General features: G+C 48.6%; 1 protein-coding gene across 2 annotated transcripts in view; it reads left to right on the forward strand.

The window, feature by feature from the left end:
- CACNA1H (calcium voltage-gated channel subunit alpha1 H) overlaps positions 1-23,161 on the forward strand; it is a 60,588-nt gene that overhangs the window by 19,204 nt on the left and 18,223 nt on the right. For both annotated transcript variants that reach the window (XM_087912803.1, XM_087912804.1), the window contains exons 8-20: positions 333-751; positions 8,057-8,208; positions 8,766-8,951; positions 10,021-10,138; positions 12,143-12,298; positions 17,475-17,565; positions 17,897-18,105; positions 18,359-18,760; positions 19,155-19,255; positions 19,658-19,781; positions 20,453-20,521; positions 20,942-21,126; positions 22,896-23,022. In XM_087912803.1, coding sequence (XP_087768929.1) covers positions 333-751; positions 8,057-8,208; positions 8,766-8,951; positions 10,021-10,138; positions 12,143-12,298; positions 17,475-17,565; positions 17,897-18,105; positions 18,359-18,760; positions 19,155-19,255; positions 19,658-19,781; positions 20,453-20,521; positions 20,942-21,126; positions 22,896-23,022 — 2,339 coding nt within the window. The remainder of the gene's footprint in view (positions 1-332; positions 752-8,056; positions 8,209-8,765; positions 8,952-10,020; positions 10,139-12,142; positions 12,299-17,474; positions 17,566-17,896; positions 18,106-18,358; positions 18,761-19,154; positions 19,256-19,657; positions 19,782-20,452; positions 20,522-20,941; positions 21,127-22,895; positions 23,023-23,161) is intronic.

The following is a 23,161-nucleotide window of genomic DNA, read 5'->3' on the forward strand; positions in this document are numbered from 1 at the left end:
GCTGAAGGTCTTGTCCAGGCTTGATTCCACCACCCCAGGTCACCTCTAAATCTGGAGTTTCTAACTATTTACTACAAATATTTGAAAGCCACTAACCTCCACAGTCCTCCGAACATTGTCAGTCCTCCAGGACTCATGGCTTTGGCGCTGAGTAGACACCAAGGGACCAAACCTCCCTCCCCCCCTCAAAGAAGATGCTTAAAGGCACTTCGTAGGGTTACTCCTTAGGAAATTGATAGCCGTGCTTGTTGACATATTTGGTTTCTGTTTGGTTTGCGCTTTGGTTTTTGTTGGACCTTCCTCAAGTTCCTAACGTTCCCCTTCCATTGCAGGCCTCTGCCGGACCTCCAGCATTTTGTCTGGCTTGAATGTGCCGTGTCCCTTGCCGGGGCCCCAAGCCAACACCTTGAGCTGTGAGCTGCAAAACTGCCCATTCTGTGCCAGCATCCTGGAGGATCCTGAGTTTGAGTTCAGCGAGGCAGACAGCTATGAGTCCGGCGAGGACAACAATGGGGTCTACGAGTTTACCCAGGATGTAAAACATGGGGATTTACGGGACCAGATCCAGCAGCAGAGGATCAAGAAAGAGAAGAAAAGGAAACCAGCCGAGGAGAGGAACAGGATAGCCAAGCTCTGGAAGGCCTTTGGCAACAAGCTGAAACGGATTGTGGAGAGCAAGTATTTCAACCGTGGGATCATGATCGCCATTCTCATCAATACGCTGAGCATGGGCATTGAGTATCATGAACAGGTAAGGAGGTAGGTTGGCTTAGCCGGCCAAACTCAGGAGAGGCCCTTGTCTGATCTCATACTGAAAGGACAGACATCCTTGGACTTTCTTAAGAGGAGGGTCCCCTGGCAACACACCTCCTTGGGTGGGGGACTCAGACCGGAAGGATTGAAGCCCTCTTGGTTGCATTGGGAAGAGCGGTTTCAAGAATATGGCAAATGTTTACCTTGAACCCAACCAAATGTTGGTTTCATTTAATTCGGGATTATATAATAATAATTCTGATTCATCTGATACAGGACTCATCATATGTTGGCTTATTTTGGGCTTTGCATGTGCTGTAAACTCAACTGGCTGCAGTTTGTTCAGTGAAACATGATTAGCGTGACCTGCAAAATAAACCTGAAGCAGCCCTCTGATCCTGGAATATATTGATCCACTTGTCCCCAGCTCCTAGTGTTGAGGGGTATCTGGCCTGAGAAAAATGTGGGATTTGGAAACTTGTCTATGGATCTCAGGCATATTAAGATAATCAAAAATTAATCCATGCAGTTGTTCCTCTTCCTCACGGTTGTCTGAAGACCACAACTCTTCCAAAATAATCTTTCATAACTTCTCCTGGAAGAAAATAAATCGTTTGCTTTTCCTGGGTCTGAACGCTGTGGTATCAAAGAGCATGTCTTAAAGGTGAGGACACTATGTCCCAGATGCTGGCATCTCATGAAGGACAGCTGGCTGGAAGGGGATGAGTCATCCCTGAAGCGCAGCTGGGTCATCGTGGCTGGACAATGCTGCCCTTCCTTTTGTCTGGAGTTTGGGGAGAGAGTTGGAATTCACCTGATGTGAAATCTTCCTCCTCCTACACTCTACCTCTACATCTACATCTTCCCCTCTGCTTCCACCTTGTTTATCTTTCCTGGGTGAGATGCCAGGATGAGCCCACCCACCAGAGCTCCTTGAGTGAATGATAGGATATCCCTGACTTGAGCAACCAATCAGTTTGGGTCTTCTGAAGACCTCACTGAAGGCAAAGCCGGTTGGGGGGCGTGGGGGGGGGGAGAAGACACAAGAAGTCTTTGCAAGAAGGGAAGAAGTTCAAGTGGTCAACGGGGACTGAGGAGAACTGGTTGAAATCCACCCTGACCTTCAGAAACGGAGTGGGTGGTCCTGGCCCATCTCTTCTCTCACAGAATAACCTGCCTCATAAGGTTAATGTGGGGCTGAAATAAGAGAGGGGGGATAAGAGAGGGCGCGTACATGAATCCCACACTCTCCGAAAGGTAAGTGGGACATTTCTCAAAACCCAGAATTCCTTTTAACTGAGCTTCATGTAGGATTAGCAATCCAATGATTAGTCACTGGCAAGGAGTCCTCGTGAGCTTTGTGGTTGATCCAGCCTCCCACAACTGAATGTCTGGTTAACACAAGACTTTTGCACGCGCTCAGGATGGGAAAGGGGTATTGAACTCATCAGCTGCTATTTCTCCCTCCTTGACCCCCCTGCTTTTCTCTGGGGAGTCGGCTTTGGGGAGCATTTCCGCTGGAGACGTTTGCCCTCGAGCCCTTGAACAAGCTGGGTCTTTGGAGACCCCAAATGCCAGAAATCCCCTTCTTTGCTCCCAGTCCTCTTGCTGATTTCTCCACTGTTCTTCCATTGCTTTTCTTTTTCTTTCAAAACGATTGCGCTGTGTTTTCTATTCCGTCTGGTTCCATAGGACATCACTCAGCGTTAGCTCAGAGTCGGGCAGGGCCTAAATTGAATTAATGAAATGTAATCTAATATGGTTTAATGTAATTCAGCAAATGAGAGGAAAGAGGGAGGTTGCGGAAATGGAGAATTTTACCTGGCCAGCCGGCCAGTTTCGAGAGGCAATCGCTCACCTGTGAATCTCATCCTTTAGGCTTTGATCCAATTGTGATTGATTGGAGCGATCAGCCAAGGACGAGGTGGCTCAGCAGTGCTGACAGCTCTATCAGGAACCCAGCCCCAGGGGTGGCGTGAGCGTCTGTGGGAATGCCATCTGCTGCTTTGGATTGCAAGATTCCTCCCCGGGTCCTTGATGATTTGGGCGAAAGGAGGTGCCACTCCAGGAAGGGGGAACAAGAGCAGAGGGGGCTGCCTAACACAGATCCCAACCAGATCAGTTCAGCCTTCTCATCTCAGATTAATTGCAAAGGGATCTCAAACGTCACAGCAGCTTCTTGGCCCTTAATGGAAGTTCTGATGGAGGTTGAATGCAGCCTATTCTTTGTCAGGTTCTTGAGATCACCTTAGGACTAAATATCCTTCCTTTCTCCTCTTTTCTTCTTGCTCTTGTCTGAAATGCTATACTGTAGACTCTCCTGCTTGAGCTGTGGGTTGGCCTAGATGACCTCCAAGATCCCTTCCAATTCTGCTCCTCTTTGAAGTTCATCCCTCAGCAGGTCCTTCTCTGTCCCCCGTCCCCTTCATTCACGAGCCGTTGGCTTCCCCAACTGTTGCCTTGACTTCTTCTCTAATTGATGGGCTGCTCGAACCAACGAACCCTTTATTCCGGCACCCCATCCAGCTGCGGCCTCCCCTCCCTCTTTGTCCCACCAGCCACCAAGCAGCCCCTGCCAGAAAGCATTTCCATAAAAGTCTATTCCTCGGGATGAGTAACGGCTTGGCCAAAGGCATCTCTGTGGCCTCCCTGCTCGATTAAACATTCCCAGCACCCTGGAAGTTGGAAGAGTAAGCAATGGCAACCAGAATGGCTTTTGATCTCTCCGTTGGTCGACCCAAGTTATCGCCTCGACAGGCTGCAAAGAGCAAGGCGTTATTCTGAATTCCCTCCGCCTGCCTCCCTCCCTCTTCTGCCTGTCTGGAAACAGCGCAGAAAAGAGCAAGCCAGCAGTCTGAGGTTTGGAATTCCTTTCCTGCAAAGGCCAAAATATTTGGATTTGGGGGTTTCTTTCTCTCTTTCTTTTTTTAGAGGACGACTTGCAGACCTCATAAATCTTTATGAAATCCTCTGAATCAAACGGAGTTTTTCTCTTTGTCCAACTCTTGGATCTTGGAGGCTGCTCGTGAAACTGATCCCGGGGAAGGGTGGTTTACATTTCCACTCGCCAAATCTTCCCGGATCCAAAAAGAAACTTTGCGGGTTTGCCTGCAGACGTCCTCCTTTGAAGGGAGATGCAGGTTGAGGCAAAAATGGACCGAGTGGATGTTCTGGGTAAAGACAATGAAAGAAAAAGTGGGAAGAAGTCGAGGCCTTTTTCTCCCCGCAAAAGCTGCCAGTGGGGAATTTAGGGAGTCGAAGTCCACAAGTCCCAAAGATGGCTGGACTGGAGCCCCCACCCCCACCCCCCACCCCCGATTTAGCTTCTGTTCTCCAGGAGGAGAAGTTTCAGGTAGCAGCATCTCCTGAGCGCCTCCCCTGATTCTTCCTTCCCATTTGGGAGAGGTGGCAATTGATCTAATCTAGCCTGGCATTTAAGCCACTTGAAATAAAATTGCTTTTCGTCAAGTGAGGCTGAGAAACGGGAAGAGCAGAGCCTCGGCACCTTCGTGGGAGTCCTGAGGGCGGCTAGGAAGTCTGCCTTGGGGGGGGGGGGAGGGAGGGCATCCCCACAGGACCTCGGTTGGTTCCTCAGCAAAGTTAAAGGGACAGGAAGGCGAGGAAGCAGCAGCTGGTTCGCCTCCAAAACCAACCTAGCTGGAAGTCAGACCCCATATTCAAGACCAGGGCTCTCCAAACGGGAGACTTTAATTCTCCATGCTGTCTGAGGGAGTCTGGGAGTTGAAGTCCACAAGTCTTAAAGGTCTGTGGAGATTCTCAGTCATCCAAGTCAGAACTGAAGAATGTTCTTGGATGAGAAGTGAAACATCTTCCCCTCCCACAAAAAAGAAAGCCCAGAAAGACACAAGTCTTAAAGTTGCCGCGTTTAACGCCCCCCTGTTCAAGACAATCGCCTCCTTTACTCTTCCCCAGAACAAGGAGCTCTGAAGCTCCCAACGTGGCATCCCCAAGAGAAGGAGGCCACCTCTGCCATTCTGGGCCTCCATCAGTGCTAGCTCAAATTATTGAATTTGTTCCCCTTTTCAGTTTTGGTTTTTTTTTAGCCTGCTTTGAGATTCGAGGATCTGACTGGAGGCTAAGCAGTGCTTAAAAGCCCTGCCTCCTCCTTTTAACCAGATCATTAATTCAGCTCCTCACCCACCCAAGAGTGGAAACCCTTTTAAAGGATTTCCAGCAATTGGAAGAGATGGGTGGGGGTGGGGGTGGAAGGGGGCTTAGTTAATCCTACCTGAGCCCAGTTCTAATCTCCTCTATTTGTATTATTGTTTTTTTTACATGGGCTCGGGGTGGGGGTGAGGTTCTATCAAGCACTTACTTCCTTAATGATGTTCATGTACTGGAAATCTAATATGGTGGCCAGAAAGTAATTCATTAGTTAAACAGATTAGTCATGGGAGAGATTGCAGAGCTCCATGGAAAAGGCTTAATCTGCACAACGGCCACTTGCGTCGCGGCAGAGGTTCAACGGGAGGCAAGCGAGGGCTTTTATTGCCCATAACATCCATCACGGGGCTCAACCAGGGAAGGCAAATCCCGCTGCAGAGTCCCCACACTCAATCCCTACTAAAAGGACAGGCTTGCGTCCTTATGAGAAGAAGGCCAACGGGTGAACATATTCTAGGGGGGGGGCTGTATGCTGATTTTTTCCCCCTTGGATCCCAGAATGGGACCCGTTGTTACAGATCCGTTCCCTTGAGTGGGTCACCCGATTCTCTTCGGAGCAGAGTTTTGCTCTGTTGACCTGGTCTTGCCTTCTCCGAACGCAATTTGATTCCAATAAAGGGGAATATTGGTAGCTTAGGGTTGAAACGAAGGGTCCTTGGGGCTCTCTGAGCTTGAGTTTGCAGACGTTTCATGACCCGACTAGAAAACGTCATCAGTGCTAGTAGGAAGTGGGGTTTGCTCTATCCCCCTTGGTGGGGATGGTTTTAAGCGTTTTTGGGTTGGGCCATTTGGCAGTTCCTTCACTGGCCTCTTGTTTACTTCTTGATGGCTGGTCTGATGTTAATCTTGGAGTTAATCTGGGCTCATCCGGGGGCTGATTGCTGGTGGGGAAATGTTTTGGGGGTCTTTTTGTTCCCTTTTGGGCTTGTTGATTGTTTCATTTGCACAGAATGGGAACTGAAGTACACATGTCTTAACTTTCCTAAGACTGGGAAACCCTGACTTACTCTAGCACTGGTTTTGCATGCTCATCCCTCTTGCAATTTACTTCTTCTGGCATTTCCGCCACGAAGAGTAGCTATCCTGCCATCAGTGTGTGTCTCCTCCACACGGATTGACGCGCACGGACTTCCTTCTCCTATGTTGCTTGTCCCAGGCTCATTATGGTGAATAGTCCCCTTAACCACACACACCCCTTTTGTCTGGAAGGAGAAACGGGTCTAAGGCTGCAATTTCACAGAGTCGCGTCTTTGGAAGGCTCTCTTCCCGGCTTGGAAGCCAACCAAACACCCCATACAATCATCTACGCTTCTTCTTAATGCAAGGAAGTCTGGCTGTGGTACAAGAAGAGGCTGCCTTCCTACGTGCAGAAAGGCCGGGTCGAGATGCAACCTCTCCTTGTAAAACAACTTCCCTTCCTTGCAAAAAGACAACAACAACCGAAAAGCCCACAATGAACCCTTCTTCACTTCTGTTTAATCCGGGATTGTCTTCTTGTCATTCTGACAGCTACATGACATCTCAAACTGAGCCCTTCCTTTTTCCTCTCTCCGTTGGGCATTGCCTCTTGTAATTCCCACGCAGTCCCTGACCAGTCTGGTTCTTTCGGGTTCTCAACATGCTGCTTTGTGGATGATGACCACAGAAAGAGAAGGCATTCCGCCCCCCCCGACCCCCGACCCCAATAAATTCCCCTTTTCTGCTTGGGGTTCCTGTGCAGGAGAAGACGGAACAGAGTGTCATCACTTTAGGAAATTAGCTAAGAGATATGGAGATTAGTCAGCCCTGAAGAAGAATAAATCTTGCCCTTTCTTGGCTGGGAGCACAGCCTGAAGGGTTCAGATCCCCATTGCATCCAACTTCTGCACAAAAGAGGTTTTTCATTTTTCTAAGGCATTTCCCTATGCACTGGGGTTTTTTCATACATTATTTTCCGAAATACCCATTTATTTTGTATAGTCCTTTTTTATACTGAGGCCACATTACAGATTCGGAGTTGCAAAAGTGCCTCAGCATTTCATCTGGGGCACAGACCCGGGCAGAGCAACGTAGACAGGGAGAGGTTTGAACGAAGTTGCAAAAAAAAAACCCCACCATGGTTTTCTTCCCACTCAGGGCTTTTTTTGTCGTTTTCTCCCCTGAATTAACAAGGTCTTCAGGAAAGCTCAAGCTCTGCCTTCTCCTGCTCGCCTCCTCTTATAACGCAAGGGAAAAGATTTTGAAAGTCCTCGCTGGTGGATCGGATTAGCTTCCGTAATTATTTGGAGTTGTTGTCAACAGTCCGGCTGAGTGGATTAGATCACTTTCAGTGCAACATTTACAAGAGTTGCTTGGAAACCAAGGACAAGATAGAGAAGGAATGCTCTTCCCAGCCGGCCTTTGTTTGTTGACTCCTTGTGGGTCTCGTTGTGTCCCTTGCTGTAATTCATATTTCATGCATCCGGGCTGAAAAACTGTTCTATGAATAAATAAACTGGCCTGAAAGGCTGTGGCAAGGCAAGATTGTGTGTTGGGTGGAGAAAGGGAGTTTAAAACATGTGGATGCTTCACAGCCCTTCCAAACTAAGGTTACACATGCAATAGATCCGTTGCCGATATTTCATTCTCAATGGGGAAAAGACAGTTTCTGGCAGATAGATGATAGATAGATAGATAGATAGATAGATAGATAGATAGATAGATAGATAGATAGATATGGTTGGTTGGTTGGATAGATGGATGGATGGTGGATGGGTGGATGCATGGATATGATAAACACTTAACACCTTCCTTCTGGATTGCTAATATTTGCAATTCCTCTATATGTCAACCACTCCATGTGTATTTTAGACAATTCTCCTTCTATCTTGATCCTATCTTGTTTGATACTTCATCTGCAACTATTGCTTTTCCATATTTTGCACCCTGTCACCCTATTTTACATTGTGATAACAATCTCTGTGGTCACGGGGTCAGGAAAACAATTCAGCTTGACAATCACGATGGAGCAAGATAACATTGTCGATAACATTGTTGTCAACTATTCGGCTCTCCTTCATCTGCAGAGAATAAGAGCTAAGGGACGTATTTTGGCCTCCCAGTCTGACTTGAATTACCTTGATTTCTCCCTCTTGCCTAGCCGGATGAGCTAACCAATGCCCTGGAGATCAGCAACATTGTCTTCACGAGCATGTTTGCTCTGGAGATGCTCCTCAAGCTTTTGGCTTTTGGCATCTGGGGTTACATCAAGAACCCCTACAACATTTTTGATGGCATCATTGTTGTCATCAGGTAAGTTGGCTTCTAACGTCGCCTCAGAAGAATCCTTCGCATGGTTCCCTCGACTTAAAACTGGGGCAAGGGAGACGGGGGTGTGTGGAGAGGGGGAGAGAGAGAGAGGAAGGGGGAGAGAGAGAGAGGGAGGGAGAGAGAGAGGATTGAAATTGCCTGCCAGCTGAATTTCCTTGCCTGCTTGTCTTTTTTACCACTGCAGCAAATCTTGGGGAAGTAATATTCCACTTCTGGTGTTCCCTGGGGTCACCTCATTGAATTGTCTTCAGGGAAGATGTGCTGACTTAGCTGCATCTGCAGAGGAGCGGGGAGGGGAGGGGAGGGGAGAGAGTCCCCAGAGAACGTACACTTATACCCCCTTTTTTGACCCTCATGTGCTCCAAGTCCCCGATGAAAAGCAACCTTCTCTGGGCCCAACTTCACTATCTGACAACAGGCCCAAGAAAGCAGCTGGGCCCCCAGGTCACCTCTGCCCGCATCAGGGACAATTAGGAAGTGGATGGTTGCTCAGGAGCCGGACAGCCCAAGTTGCCTGAATCTCTCTCTCCACCCTGCAGTGTCTGGGAGATCATTGGCCAGGCTGACGGGGGCCTCTCGGTGCTGAGGACCTTCCGCCTCCTCCGGGTTCTCAAGCTGGTACGGTTCATGCCGGCTCTCCGCCGGCAGCTGGTGGTTCTCATGAAGACCATGGACAACGTGGCCACCTTCTGCATGCTGCTCATGCTCTTCATCTTCATCTTCAGGTAGGAGGGGTCGCTGGGCCTGCCTTGCCTAGTTACCTGGTGGGTGTGTTCCTCTCGGTGCCGCACCGATTAGAGTGACACGGATCCCACTGGCCCAACGCGTGGGAATTAAAATGGCCTCTCCACGTAGTGACAGGCGGGCATTCTGCAGATCGATGTCCCCCGGGCCGCCTCGCTCCTTCTGCATCCTGCCACCCAGGGGACAAATGAAGGATGGAAAGTGACAAGCACGACACAACAGTGCCTCCCTCTTTGTTTGAGATAGCTGGCAAACAACAGTGAGGCGCCTGCATCGGAGGCCAAGGATGGCTCCTCTCCAAGTAGGGCGAGAGTCTTCCTGGGTTGACATGGACCCCACGAAAAGTACCAGAAAAGGAACTATGTGTGTGTGTGGGGGGGTGTTCCCCCAGAAATGTACATCTAGTACAACATTCCTCAAAGGGGAGGTCGAGTTTTGCAATCTGTGAAACGTTGCTAGAGAAAGTCAAATAAGGTTTTGTAGACTTCCGGTGGATAAAGAGGCGAATTCTGACAGCCTTCGTGTTTCTCCAGTCTGGTGCCTCCCAGCTCTCTTGTGCTCAGCCGGCAGGGTCTTCTATCCTGCTGACAGGAAATTCTGGTGAGATCCAGGTTGGAGAAGACAACACTACCCAAGTCATCTTTCCTAGTCAGCGATCTGGAAAATGTCCTATTTCATTATTACAAATTTTGGATTCAAAATTTACAAAGGGCATAAAAATTAGCACACACTAAGAATAGGGAAAGGGAAAGGAAAGGAGTAAAAGTGCCAAAAGAAAGAAAAGGAAAAATTAGAAAGAAGAAAAATATTTCTGATTTCCTTTGCAGAAAAATACAATTGCAAAATTATCTCTTCTTTGACTACAGAAAAGACAACTTTTTTTTCTATTATCTGACCTGAGTTATTTCAGTCTGCTGTTCAAGATGAAACAGGAGCCAGAACCTTTTCAAATATCCTCTTCAAATAAGCTGTTTGCCTTTTCAACCATCTTCTCTCATTCTCTCTCTCTCTGTCTGTCTGTCTGTCTCTCCTTCCCCTTCCCCCTCACAGCATCCTAGGTATGCATCTTTTTGGGTGCAAGTTTGGCTTAAGGACCGAGACAGGAGACACCATGCCAGACCGAAAGAACTTCGATTCCCTGCTGTGGGCAATTGTCACCGTGTTTCAGGTGAGGTCCTCCAGCTGCCTGTTTGACCAGGGGGGGGGGGGGGGCGGGGGTTGCTGTGTGTAAAACACCCCCAACCTTTCCAGCAGCCACAGCTGATCCTTCAATGGCTTCACGAAGCTTCCCTATTTAAAGGCAGAATATTGAGGCCTCCCCAAAGACAACAGCATAACTATTCCAGAAAGCTGCACGGTGGACTCTCCTTATTTCTGCCCACGGGGTCAGTCGTCAGACAGGCTGGTCCGATCCCAGTTGGAAATCATTCCAGAAAATTTAAGATGCCCCCTTGGCAGCCTGTTATCTCCAAATCTCCAATATGTAGGTCAGCATTACAAATTTCATGCTGGCAGGGGAATTCTGGGGTTTGAAGTCCGCCCATCTTAAAGTGGCCGAGTTTTGAAAACACTGCTTTAGAAGATTAAAATAATTGAAAATTCTCGGGAAGGCAGGAAAATGCGGAGTCTCTCTCCCCTTCAAGGCCCCCGTCTAGATAAACAACCACCAAGGATTCAGTAATTGACTGCTGGGAGAATCTGACAGCAGCTCCGTGTCATTTAGGCTGTCACTCCGTCCATCTAATAGAGAGGCTGGTGCTGTTTTCCTAGCAAACTCTCGCAGCTAACTAAATTAGGCGCAAAAAAAGACCAAAGCTAAACTTGATGTTCCTTGTCAAGGTCAGTGAAAGCTGTTCCAGTGGTGGGGGGGCTGGGTGAAGGGAAGCCTCCCTTTTGGTTCCACGATGAGGTTGAAAACAGATATCGTGGTTAAGATTAGAGAGGCTGATGCTTTCTAGAGCTCGGTTCCTGGGTTATTCTTGGTCACCTTCCATACCTGCCGACAGGAAGAAGCGTGAGCGATAAGCAAAACGGATCTAATTAGCACCATTGTTAACAATAAGCAAACCCTTTTGCTATTTTGAATAGAGACAAAGAGCATTTTGCTCCCACAAAAAGTTTCTTTATCTCTCGTCCTAATGCAAAGCCCTCATTTGCATTTATGATCAACGGCTCTCACCGTTTCAGCAAACGTTGTGAGTCAGCAGGAAAAGGACAAGCAGGAAAGCAGGAGAAAGAAATGACTCTGGGCAATGAATCATAGAGAGATAGAGAGATAGAGATATATAGATATAGATATAGATATGTTTTCTTAAGTTTTCACAGGTACTTACATGAATGGTATTCAGCTTTGTTCAGGTATTTTCCCACGTCATTATAGTTGTGCTTTTAAAGTTGTAGCAATGTTTCGGCAGAATCTCATCTGCCATCATCAGGCTTCTGTGTTGGGTTCGTCTGATTCTGTATTGTGTTCATCTAAAGCCTGATGATGGCAGATGAGATTCTGCCGAAACGTTGCTACAACTTTAAAAGCACAACTATAATGACATGGGAAAATACCCGAACAAAGCTGAATACCATACATATAAGTACCCGCGAAAACTTAAGAAAACAAATATATATAAGTATATATATATATTTTTACCTGTGGTGCTACCACACAAAATGGAAGGATGGGTGGCAATCAGATTTGGTCTCAATTTGGTCAATAGCAGGAGGGAAATAAGAAAAGCTTCATCTCGGCAACCGACCCACAGGTGAGCTGCCAATAAGGGGAGAGAGTTTGGGAAAGGGAGGAACCTGTGACAATTAGATCCATCCAGAAGATGGGGTTGGTCCTTGGTGTCTCACTTCGAACTCAGCTGGTGAAATGGTGAGAGATGTTCCTGGGAAAAAACTGCTAACCAGATGGGTCTGATCTAGCACATTGTCTGAACATGCACAAGAAAGAGACTCCCCTCAAAAATTATCCAACAAAGGAGGTGTTTTAGGTTCTTACCAGGTTCCTTTCTTTGGAAACACACACATTGAAGGAGCTATGGCAGGCAGAAGACGCTACACCAAAAGGATTTTACCTGTGAGACCACTTGGAAGGACTAACGACCAAGCATGGAAAAACATGGTGAAACCAGAAAAGAGAGGCGTGGGTTCAGATGTCCTTCCTGTCTTTCAGATCCTGACCCAGGAAGACTGGAACGTGGTCCTCTACAATGGAATGGCCTCCACCTCCTCCTGGGCTGCTCTCTACTTTGTGGCTCTGATGACCTTTGGCAATTATGTCCTCTTCAACCTCTTGGTCGCCATCCTGGTAGAAGGTTTCCAAGCTGAGGTAAGGGATCCGCAAATGGCTGGCTGGTTTTTTTTTTGCTAAGTGACCTTAATGATCACATTGTGTTGCAGCTCCTTATTTATGAATGGTGTGATCGTATTGTCATGACACTATATATACTGGGCATTCATTTCAGCGGCACAGATATAAATGGTAAGAAATCCCAATTATCTAAACATACTCAGCAGGTATAACAGGCCACGGTTGAACTTTCTGGCCTGGGATGAGACAGTTGGGCTTATCTCAACAGTTGGTTAAACAAATTTATTTTTCAAAATGTGTCTGCAAATAGCCAACTTCCCTCACTGATGCCTTCTAAATAAGGCGACTACAAATACAAAAATGTCTAGGTAGGACGACATATTTCAAAATATATTCATCAAAACTCACGGACAGCCATGGTGTTCATTGTCAGTCATCTAGGAAGACCATTTTTCAAGCAAAAGTCACAACATCAAGAAAATCACTGGGATATGAATGTCCAGCGACACTTTATGGAAGAATTCCATAAGAACATGTTCTTCAGAAAATTCTTTCCTACTTGTCCTGGTCTACTAAGCTTTCCCACGTCTGACATCTCTCCAAGGTAAATCCACAGCACGGGTTTTCAGCCAGAGTTATGTCCCCATTTCCACCTCAGAAATATAACCCATATCACATCACAAGTTATCAAGGAGCTTTTATGAAGTCATTAGCGTATGGAAATGAAGTTAGAGCCTTACCTGCAGTCGGCCTGCTGGAGCGAAGAATGATGATTCAGAGAGGGCCTTTAATCACAGGCAGGAGGAGAATATTACGATGTTTTCCCAGCTCAGTAAGAACCAAGTGGCCATTTACCACCTCCGAATGCCCAACCGCCTTTCTCGGAAGGATGAGAAATTGCTTTGCTCTTCAAGGCACAAGTCCTCAAGGAGCATCAGGGGAATGAACGGAGAACAGGTAGAATTATGCTCCCCTCCTCAATTCTTCTCTCCACTTTCCTCCGTGCGTTACTGGTGACCTCCAGTTTAGACTTGCTTCAGCCACAACAAAAAAGGGGCCTGCCCGGGATCCTGAAAGAAGAAGCTCTGAAATAAGATGACCATCAGGTTAAAAAAAATGGAAACAGAGCAGGAGGCCAGTTTGAGAAGCAAGGCCAAGCTGACAAAACGGAGCAAAAAGTCCCAACATGGAGCGCACCTGATGACTGGAAAAGACTCGGTTGATCAGGAAGTCCAATCCTTCCTGTCCAGAAGCTCATAAATGTCCACTTGGTAATTGCCTATGATGAATAAAGTCTTCAAAAGTTGAACTTGCAGACAGAAGATACGGTTTTTTTAATAGGATCCGAGTCAACATAGGTCTGACGTTAGAGAGCAATCGTGTGTTCCCCCAGCTTCTATTGTGCATTTAGTGTTATTCTATTCTTCCTCTAAGGGTGGAGACCTGAGTCCTTCTAATGACTCCTCTCCTCTCCTTGACCTGCTCTGGTCCAGTTGTCTTCCTGCAATTGCCTTCACATCTGAAGCCGGCCCATCAGATTTTCCAAGAAGATCTTCCCTTGGAGTTCCTCCATGAGAAATTATTTTGCTGGAGAAAACTCCTGCCTCTTAACTCAGGCTGATTGGATTAAAAATGGCGGCGGCAGCAGCAGCAGCGTCCTTGGCCAAAGGCTCCATTAAATTTAGTTCCAGCCACTGGCAAATGGACTGCAGCTGCGGCAACCGGATTATTCCTTCCTGCTCTTTTCCTCCGAGAGAGCCTCCCTCCTTCGTGGTGGCACTTGTGTCTTCATTTCATCCTCGGCTACCCATCAGCCTTTGGCCAATTTGGCTGAGAATTCAGCCTCTGGTTGGCTTCCATCTGGGGAGGCTGGTTGACAATTGTATTATTGGTCGGGGCCTTTCCCAGGTTCTTGTGAGTTGCAGAGCTTTTGCTAGTTATTGATTTCCTGTTCTTTGAAATCGGCTCTGGCAGCTTCGGCTTCTGTAGCCACTCGAAATCTGCTCTCTTCATAATAACTAGAAACCATAAAGTTAGAGAGCAAACTCATTCAAAGCTTCCTTTTTCCCACAGAGTGGCCAGTTGGATACTCTTGGGAAACCCATAAGCAGGACGAGGAAGGCAGTGGTGTGTGACGATTGTGACGTTCAGTTTAATAACAGAATAACAGAGTTGGAAGGGACCCTGGAGGTCTTCTAGCCCAACCGCTCCAACCTCCCTAATCCTCATGGCCATTGGCTTTGAGACAACACATGGGAATTCCAGGCTGGGCTTTCCTCTCTGACGGTCGGTGATAAAAGCAGAATCAGTGCAGAAGTCAACCATGGAGCTCACCAGGGACGGGAAAATGCTGTCAATTCTCTCCTAGATCATTCTCCCTGTCTCTCTTTTTTAAGGTGTTGAGTAATACCCAACATTTGGTAGCTTGTACCCTTTCGGGATGTTGGGGTTGCAACACTCAATATTTTTTTTCCCAGGTGAAAGTTGCTTCAGCCTTCCCTTCTCTTCCAAAACTCTTTGCGTGCTCTCCTTCCTTGTAGACTCCACATCTCCCTCTCCTGTGGTTCTACCATCATAGCCCTGGATATATTTTGCAACCTTCGAAGGAGCTGATATCAGAATGCCCATCTCATGAGCCATAGAAAGAGGGGCTCTCCAACCTTAGCAACTTTAAGACTTGTGGAGTTCCAACTCCCAGAATTCTGCTGGCTGGGGAATTCTGGGAGTTGAAGTCCGGAAGTCTGAAAGTTGCCATGGTTGGAGACCTCTGCTATGTAGCCTGAAGGAATGCCATTAGGGCCAGCCTGCCCCAATACATTGTGCTGTGACCCAAGGAACACACTGTTCCTCTGCTTTGGACCAGTGCCTGCTCTTGGCCAGGGTCCCTGTGGACTCCCACTGCTACAGACCCATCCTCCCAATTTTCTCCACATCTGTGCTCAGAGATAGCCAGGGCAACAGCCAGAAGAGGTCGGCACATGGTTCTCTGGGATGGTGGCCCAGAATTTCTGGGAACACGACGGCCCTATCTGCCACCCACAGTTTCATTTCCATCTCTTCAATGGCTTTTCCCTAAATAAGCAACAAAAACAACTGAGGCCACCAATCAGAACAGTTCCACCAGCCCCACAGCTGTTTTCCTGATCTCCATTCATCCGCCGAGTCTCCAGCATTTTTGGCTTCTTCCGCTTCTCTCCCAGGGATTGGGGTTGGCAGCCACCACCTGGAAACATTCGACCGCTTGGCTGGCACTGGACAGGCAGGAGGGGGCACTTTTCCAGCAGAGGCCTAGGGTGCCCTTGTTTCTGCTTGCTCCAGACACCGCTACACACTGAGCGCCTTGAGTTGGTTGCAAGTGAACAGCTAAGCAGAGGAGAAGATGCGGTCCAAGAACCAGGGGTCTTATTGAGGTCCGAATTGGTTGACTCCCCCGCCCCCCGGGAAGCAAAACATCCTAGCTCCAAATATGAGCCAATTCCCTCCCTTTCCTTCCTTTTCAGATGTGTTCACAAGAATGCACCCCCTTAATTTAGTCAGCAAAATAAGCTACTATTGCATAAGCTGTGATGAAGAGCAGCCTTCCAGATTTTCCAGTCTCTTGGCCACATAAATGGTGGGATTCTGCACCCCTGTTCTCTGCTCGGCATAAATATGTAATTATGGGCTTGGTGAATCGCAAGGGCGGGAAGAGGTTTCGGAGATGGTGATGATGCCCCTTGAAGCTGTGATTTAAATGTCCAGCAAATCCTATTCTTTTCCTCTTCCGAAAGAAGCCAAAACAGCCGTTAAGTAGCAGGAAAGCCCTGTCCGTTGGCTCCTTCCTCCTTGGCTCTCTTAGGTCAAGTGGCATTCGGGGTGTTGGGTGCCATGTACCCCCAGATCCGGAGATTGCAACCAGATGCATGGTTTAGGTGTGCGCACAGAGACCTGTGTCAAATAAACGGTTTTGCATTCTGATTCTACCTCCAGTTTCTCTGAATGTGTTTAATATTTCTGATCTACCTGTTCATCAGAGGAAGCTTTGCAAGCAGACCTGCTGCACAGACAAGAGGCCGCCTGAGGATTTTGATCTGTTTCGAAAAGGTCCTGAGGCAGAGTTATGTGGAGGATCAATAATATTGACACTGAGCTATGATCTGGGGGAAATTGAGTGCAAAATATTCTGCAGAAGGTACGTGCAAGTCCACCAACAATTGCCAAGATGGATAAATCAGGAAATGTTGGAGATGGTACAGAGAAGGAAGACGCTTTTTTTCCCCATCCGTGGTGGTGAGATTAAAAAAGACCCAAACAAACCAATAACACAAAGTACTGGAAAGAAATGCAAGCAAAGATCTAGAAAATTTTGAAAATCTCAAAACCATGAATATTTTTTTTTATTACAGATGATCCCAAGGAACATAAATGAAAAATGCAATTTATTAAGATATATGTTGCTCTGGCACAAGAGAAGCCTTGCTATCAATAGGATGGAACAACTGAAATAGAAGAACACACAACAAAGGAAAACAGAATGGCATTTTATTTAATTATACACACACACAGGTTTTCGCGGGTATTTGTATGTAGATCTTTGGTTATTTGGGTCTTCTCCCGCGTAGAATTGGAAGTATCTTGGAGACGTTTCGATGAAGTCTCGTTCATCATCTTCAGGCTTGTGTCTTCAGCTTGGTGCTTCTCAGAGTTTTGTGCTTCAGCACCAAGCTGAAGACACAAGCCTGAAGATGATGATGGGCTCTTCTGGGCCTAGAAATAGGCCAGGAATTGGGACATTCATGAAATGGTGGAGAGAGGGAAAAGTTCTCCCTCTTTGAGTGCTCTGATCTTCAGCATTTAAATTCGGGAGGCTAAACAACAATCACAAGCTAGCGCATGGGACAGGCACAGGGTAGAGGACATCTTGTAGGAAGTAGTGAAAAATCTGTCCCCAAATCTCCTGATTTCTCAACAGGAGAAAGAATTGTTGCGCGCAAACTCTCAGGAGGGTCTATTCCAAACAGACCTTGTGTTTTCCAGGAGGAGTTAGGAATGCTAAACCAAGGAGCCGTGAAATAAGCATTTAAAAATAAATAAATGTTTGCAACCCCTCCTAGGACAAAGATTTGGTTTCTGGTTCTAGGCAGCTCCGTTCACCTGCCATAATTACCAATTATTTGCCAACCATTTGTCCTATTTTATTTTGGGACCATTTCAGGGTGACGCCAACAGATCTGACACAGATGAAGACAAAACATCGACAAACTTTGAGGAAGAGTTTGAGAAGCTGAAGGAACTCCATGCTTCTGGTAAGGAGAGAGGGCTGGCTGGGGAAGGCAACCCTTGGGAGGCTTCACTTTCGACCAGAGAGGAAAGGTCAAAGCTCCGGACATCCAGGCAAGGAGGAGAGGTTCACCTTGGGAGGGTCATCCGAGGAAGCAAGACCTCACTGCTTGCTTCTCTTCTTCTTTCCCCAAGAAATTCTCTACTGTCCCTCAGAGAAATGGACAACCATTTTGTCCAGAGTGGCCTGGAGTTGGGCTAGAAGTGGTTCAGTGACAGGAGTAGCTCCAGAACATCTCCAACTCTGGATTAGTTTGCCCAGAGATTGCTGAGAAGGTCCTGTCTCCTCCCTTGCAGAGATGAAGATGTATTCGCTGGCCGTCACGCCCAACGGCCACCTGGAGGGCAAGGCCAGCATGCCCCCACCCATCATCATGCACACCGCAGCCACCCCCATGCCCACCCCAAAGGGCTCCCCACACATGGACTCCGCCTACCCTTTTGGGGACTCCAGGAGGGGCAGCAACATCTCGGTGGACCCGCTCGGCTTTGACCAGAAATCTTTGGTATTTTCCCAAGAAGGAGACCGCTTGGCAGGGCCAGGGAGGGGTGGGAAGGGGGAGGGCTCTCCGTTTGGGGCAGGTGGGTGCTGAGAAGAAGGTGGAGGAGGGACCTCCAGCCGGGAAGGCCTGGTGCTTCTTTGAGCTGAGAGGATGAAGTAGGACAGGGGTCTTCTCCGGCCTGGCACCCTCTGAAGTGGGGACTACACTCCCAAGGGTTCCTGGCCAAACCCTGACCTGGCCTCCTCCCCTCTCCCAGTCCAGCCTCCGCAGCTCCCCCTGTGCCAACTGGGGCAGCCGCCGCTCGAGCTGGAACAGCCTGGGCCGGGCCCCGAGCCTGAAGAAGAAGAGCCAGTGCAGCGAGCGGGAGTCCTTGCTCTCGGGGGAGGGCAAAGGCAGCACGGACGATGAAGCCGAGGAGGCCAAGCTCAGCACCCTCAGCCGGGCCCCCCTGCACCACCGGGCAGAGTCCCTAGACTTCCGGGGTGCCTTGGACCTGCCGGAGCTCCTCCAGGTGCCCGGGGTGCACCCTCCAGTAGCCATGCTGCCCCTCGAGTACCAGGACTGCAATGGCAAGTTGCTGCAGGTGCCCAGCGAGCTCTACCTGCACCTGGACGGCCGCAAAGAGGATCCCTTCGACTACGATGACAACATGGAAGATGTAAGCCCAACGTTCTTTGGCTCCCCCTCCCCCTCCGGCTCTCCCGGGGGGGCAAGAGGGCCTCCAGCCACTCCCACCCCCAACAACCTCTGGAGTGGTCAAGGGTGGCCTTTGGGGGTTGGTGAATTTTGCCCTCTTTAGGGTAGGAAGGGAAGACCCCACAAAAGGAAGCCCCTTCCTGTGACATTTCTCCAATCCTCCAGCTGATCGGGGACAGCTGCCCATCCCAAACCTGCGAAAATTTGCAACCCAACCCAGCCACGATGCTGGGTTCAAGCTGCCACTGCCTGTCAGACTTTAAGGGAGATATTAGATAGTGGGTGGAAAGGGATGCCTGCTGCGATTAGATTCCCCAAGGGGGCTTCCTTTCTTTTCTTCCTCTTCCTCCCCACAGAGTTTCTGCTACAGGATCCGCAAGAGCTTGGAGCCCTACAAGCCCAAATGGTGCAAGAATCACGAGGACTGGTCCCTCTATTTGTTCTCCCCTCAGAATCGGTAAGGGCTCGTTCTCCTGTGGGGTGCTGGCCATTGGGCAAAATTTGCTTTGCTGGCTGAGGAATTCTGGGCGTTGAAGTGGCCAAGGTTGGAGACCCCCCCCCCCGGTGTAGAGTAACATAGATCCCAGGGGCTGTATCAGGTTCCCTGTGGGGTTTTCCTGGATTTCCCTTGCAGGGCAGCTGTGGGGAAGAGCACTAACTCAAGCTCAAGATAAGGATCTCCTAAATTTGGGAGCCATGATATGCTATAAATATCAAGGCAGCCTGCACAGTCTGCAGCTCAGCTAACCAAGGGGACAGATGTGGGTCACTTGATGCCCTTTTCCTATTGGCCTAAAAAGTAGAGGAATGTCTGGGCTCCTGGGGGGGCAGCTGACCAGCCCACCTGCCTTACTTTCAGCCTCCGGGCCAATTGCCAGAAGGTCATTGCGCACAAGATGTTTGACCACGTAGTCCTGGTTTTCATCTTCCTCAACTGCATCACCATCGCCTTGGAGCGCCCAGACATCGATCCCAACAGCACGGTGAGCTCCCAGATGTTCTTGTTGAGGAACAGAAGCCTGACACCCCCCCCCCCAGGTGAAGGGTGTTAGTCTTCAGGTTTTTGCTCAGCATGATGGATCCTGTCCGGTCCGGTCAAAAGGACACAGTTCAATGCCAGGACGATTTTTCGAAAGGCTAATTTTTCCAATGGGGAACGTCTTTGCTTCCTGTCCAGGAAGGAGCTTCATCTTTGCTTCTCAAAGAGTCCAGGATGAAAAAAGGTGCCTTGTGCTGAGTTACTGGGCAACCTGACAACTTTTCTGAAACTGAATAGATGAATTATTTGGGGTAAATCTAGGTGTTTCCCCAAGACACAGGCTAGCTGCTGACTCTCCTCTTCCGCTTCTCAAATTGACTTGGCTGAATGTCCCTGCAATTAAAAACACCAACTCCCAAAGCACCCAAATACGATTAAGCAGCTTCAAGGCTGCGTAACTTGAACTCCAAACAGTAATTTTCATAAAACCCCTTCAAGGTAAATAAGGTAGAGAAAGGATTTACCGGGATGATCCGGTGAGCTGTGGAGTTTTGGCACAGAGGAGGGGTTGAATTCAGGAACCTAGGAGAGAGTTCACGGAGATTTCCTGGGATTAGGGGTCGAGTCCCTCGCCAGATTGGATTTCAACTCCCCGGTTTCTCTCCTTTTTTGCAGGAACGGATATTCTTGAGTGTCTCCAACTACATCTTTACGGCCATTTTTGTTGCTGAGATGATGGTTAAGGTACCGTTGCTGCATTTGCAGTTGGGTCCCGTTGGATTCATGTACAGCAAAAGCCCCTCCATCCGCTCTACTGAGTCGGAGGATAAATCAGGGAGGGACAATTGTCCGTTTTATTACTTTCATTTAGGGGAAGGAGGATATTCTTGAGGGAGACCCAATTATAAAAGAAATTGCATCCAAGAACTTCTCCACTGCAGCAATAAAGAGGCCCGTGTCAATTTTTCTCGCGTCTGGCAGAAAAGTTAACCACAAGCCAATTTTCCTCAGTGGTGGAAGATTTTACTCTTTGCAAAGATCCCCTTCCCCCCCACTGAACAGTTCTGGTCCAGGATTCTGTCTCATTTCCAGTGAAATGGTTCTTGAGCTTCCATGCAGCAGGCAGATCCATGCCTGGAACAGTCTGTTCCGTTCTCCTTCCAGGTTGTGGCTCTTGGCTTCTTCTCCGGGGAGCACACCTACCTCCAGAGCAGCTGGAACGTCTTGGATGGGATCCTGGTCTTCGTGTCCATCATTGACATCATCGTTTCCATGGCATCAGCAGGCGGAGCCAAGATTTTAGGGGTGCTGAGGGTACTTCGGCTGCTGCGCACTCTGAGACCTTTACGGTATTTGTCGGCTTCCAGAAAATCAGGAGGCATCTGAGCTAATCACTTCCTCCTCGGGAATAGCTGGCGAAAACCCAGTCTCCCACACCTGAAAAAACAGTTGAGGAGACTATTTTGGTCCCCAAACTAACTATTGCTAAGAAACAGACTCAAAATCTCTTCTCCGTGGCAAATTCTTTGGACTGAGGGCCTCGGATGACTCCGAAGGTTCATTTAGAATCTTGGGCAGCTACAATTCGCCATTTGCAACGGATCGACCTCTCTTAATGCCTCATGTCCCTACGCTTTCTTGGCCCTAGAACAAGACTAAGTTGGTGCATTCCTGGTCATTTCCAAATTGCATCCTAGTGTGGCATGGTGCTTTAATTAACTCTAAGCACCATGCATATCGGTTTGGTGCTTTGGCCAGCCACCAGACTGGTTCTGTCTATTTTGCTTTGAACTGAACCTGCTTATTCGGCTGTGTATCAACAGAAGGACAAAAGCAATGTGACCGTGAATGCAAAAACTCGGTGTTCTTTTTCCAGCAGCCTCTGGCATGGGGTCCTGTGGTGCATAGATTAGCATGCAGGTATTTCCTGTTGAGCAGCTCCATGCATGTGCCTGTCTCAAAAGCCAAAGCACCCCGTTCTTCCCAGCGGGTAGAAAGGTTGCCCTTGTTTGCAGTAGGCCGCATAATCGTGCCTGGGGCAAGATAAATACTGTTTTTCCCAGCATTTCCAGACCTTTCCAGAGCAGTCTGGGGGTCAAACCTCTGAAGATGCGCAATGGCAAACCTTGTAGCAGTTCCAGGAAGCCCATCCCCCAAGGGCAGGGGTGCCAGGCAGGGTGGCAGAGAGAGGGGAACAGCAGACACATTGCCCTGGAGTGAATTTGCAGTCCAAGTGTGATGGGTAATAATTTGAGAATTCCCGACATCTGCAGATGTTTTGTGTTCAGGACCTCAGAGGAGCAATTGAGCTGGCTGGAAAGTCAAAAGTAGGACGACACTTTCAATATCTGAAACCAGGCAAAAGGGAGCTGGTCTTTTTGATTGTTGTCAAGTAATAAGTGAGGCAGCTGGAGGAGGAGGAGGAGGAGAAGCAAGAGGGAGGGAGGGAGGGAGGGAGGGAGGAGGAGGGAAACGGTCTTCCCTGCTCTCTGCGGGAGTCTGCTGCTTCACATTATGACCACAGAAAATGCAAAACTGGGGCCCCCAAAACAACCCGGCCGGGGTCTTTGATTCCTTTGGTGGAAATAAACTAAGAAACAGCTGTGGTGCACAACTGCTCCATCTGTTTCTTGCTGGGGTGACGTTTGTGCTAGGATATTCTTAGGGAGAGGTGGATTTTGGGACTGGCTTGACATTTGAAGAGACTAAGAGTTCAGAAGGCCCATCTTGACCCGGGGGGGAAAGTCTTTGATGGCGTCTGAAAGCATTGATTAGGTGAACTTCATGTCTGGAGACATTTTCTGGGTCCTACAAGGTGGGGACACCTGGGATACCCCTAGACGAGTTCCTCTGGGCAAGGGAGGAGAGTAAGGACCCAACCTTCTCCAAACCAGCATCCTCCTCCAGGATCCAAACTGGACTTCCTCCATTGGCTTCTCCTTCGTTTTCATCATGCAGCACGCAATCAGAAATGGGGGACGGGGGAAGAGAACCAGAATGCTTCAAAGTTAAGGCTCTGTTGCTGCCCAACTGTCAGTTTTTCCTCTGGGAGGACGGAATGATTCTTGGGGGAGCCTGGAAATGGGATGAAAAAAGAGGGTGTTCCTCTCCTCTCCAGGGTCATCAGCCGAGCTCCAGGTTTGAAGCTCGTGGTCGAGACGCTGATCTCGTCTCTCCGGCCTATCGGCAACATTGTCCTGATCTGTTGCGCTTTCTTTATCATCTTTGGCATTTTGGGAGTGCAGGTAAGTTTTCCCCACCATGCTGAGCAAGATCCACGGAAAGGTTTCAACACCTTGGGGGGTTCTTCGTTCTGCCTTGGAATAAATCCTGGCTTGGCTTGGTCTGAACGGGAGACGTGGACTTCAGGGGATGCTCCCCATG

The sequence above is a fragment of the Pseudonaja textilis genome, chromosome 14 (assembly GCF_049901715.1).
Source record: "Pseudonaja textilis isolate UNSWEBS1 chromosome 14, rPseTex1.2, whole genome shotgun sequence".
NCBI lineage: Eukaryota > Metazoa > Chordata > Lepidosauria > Squamata > Elapidae > Pseudonaja > Pseudonaja textilis.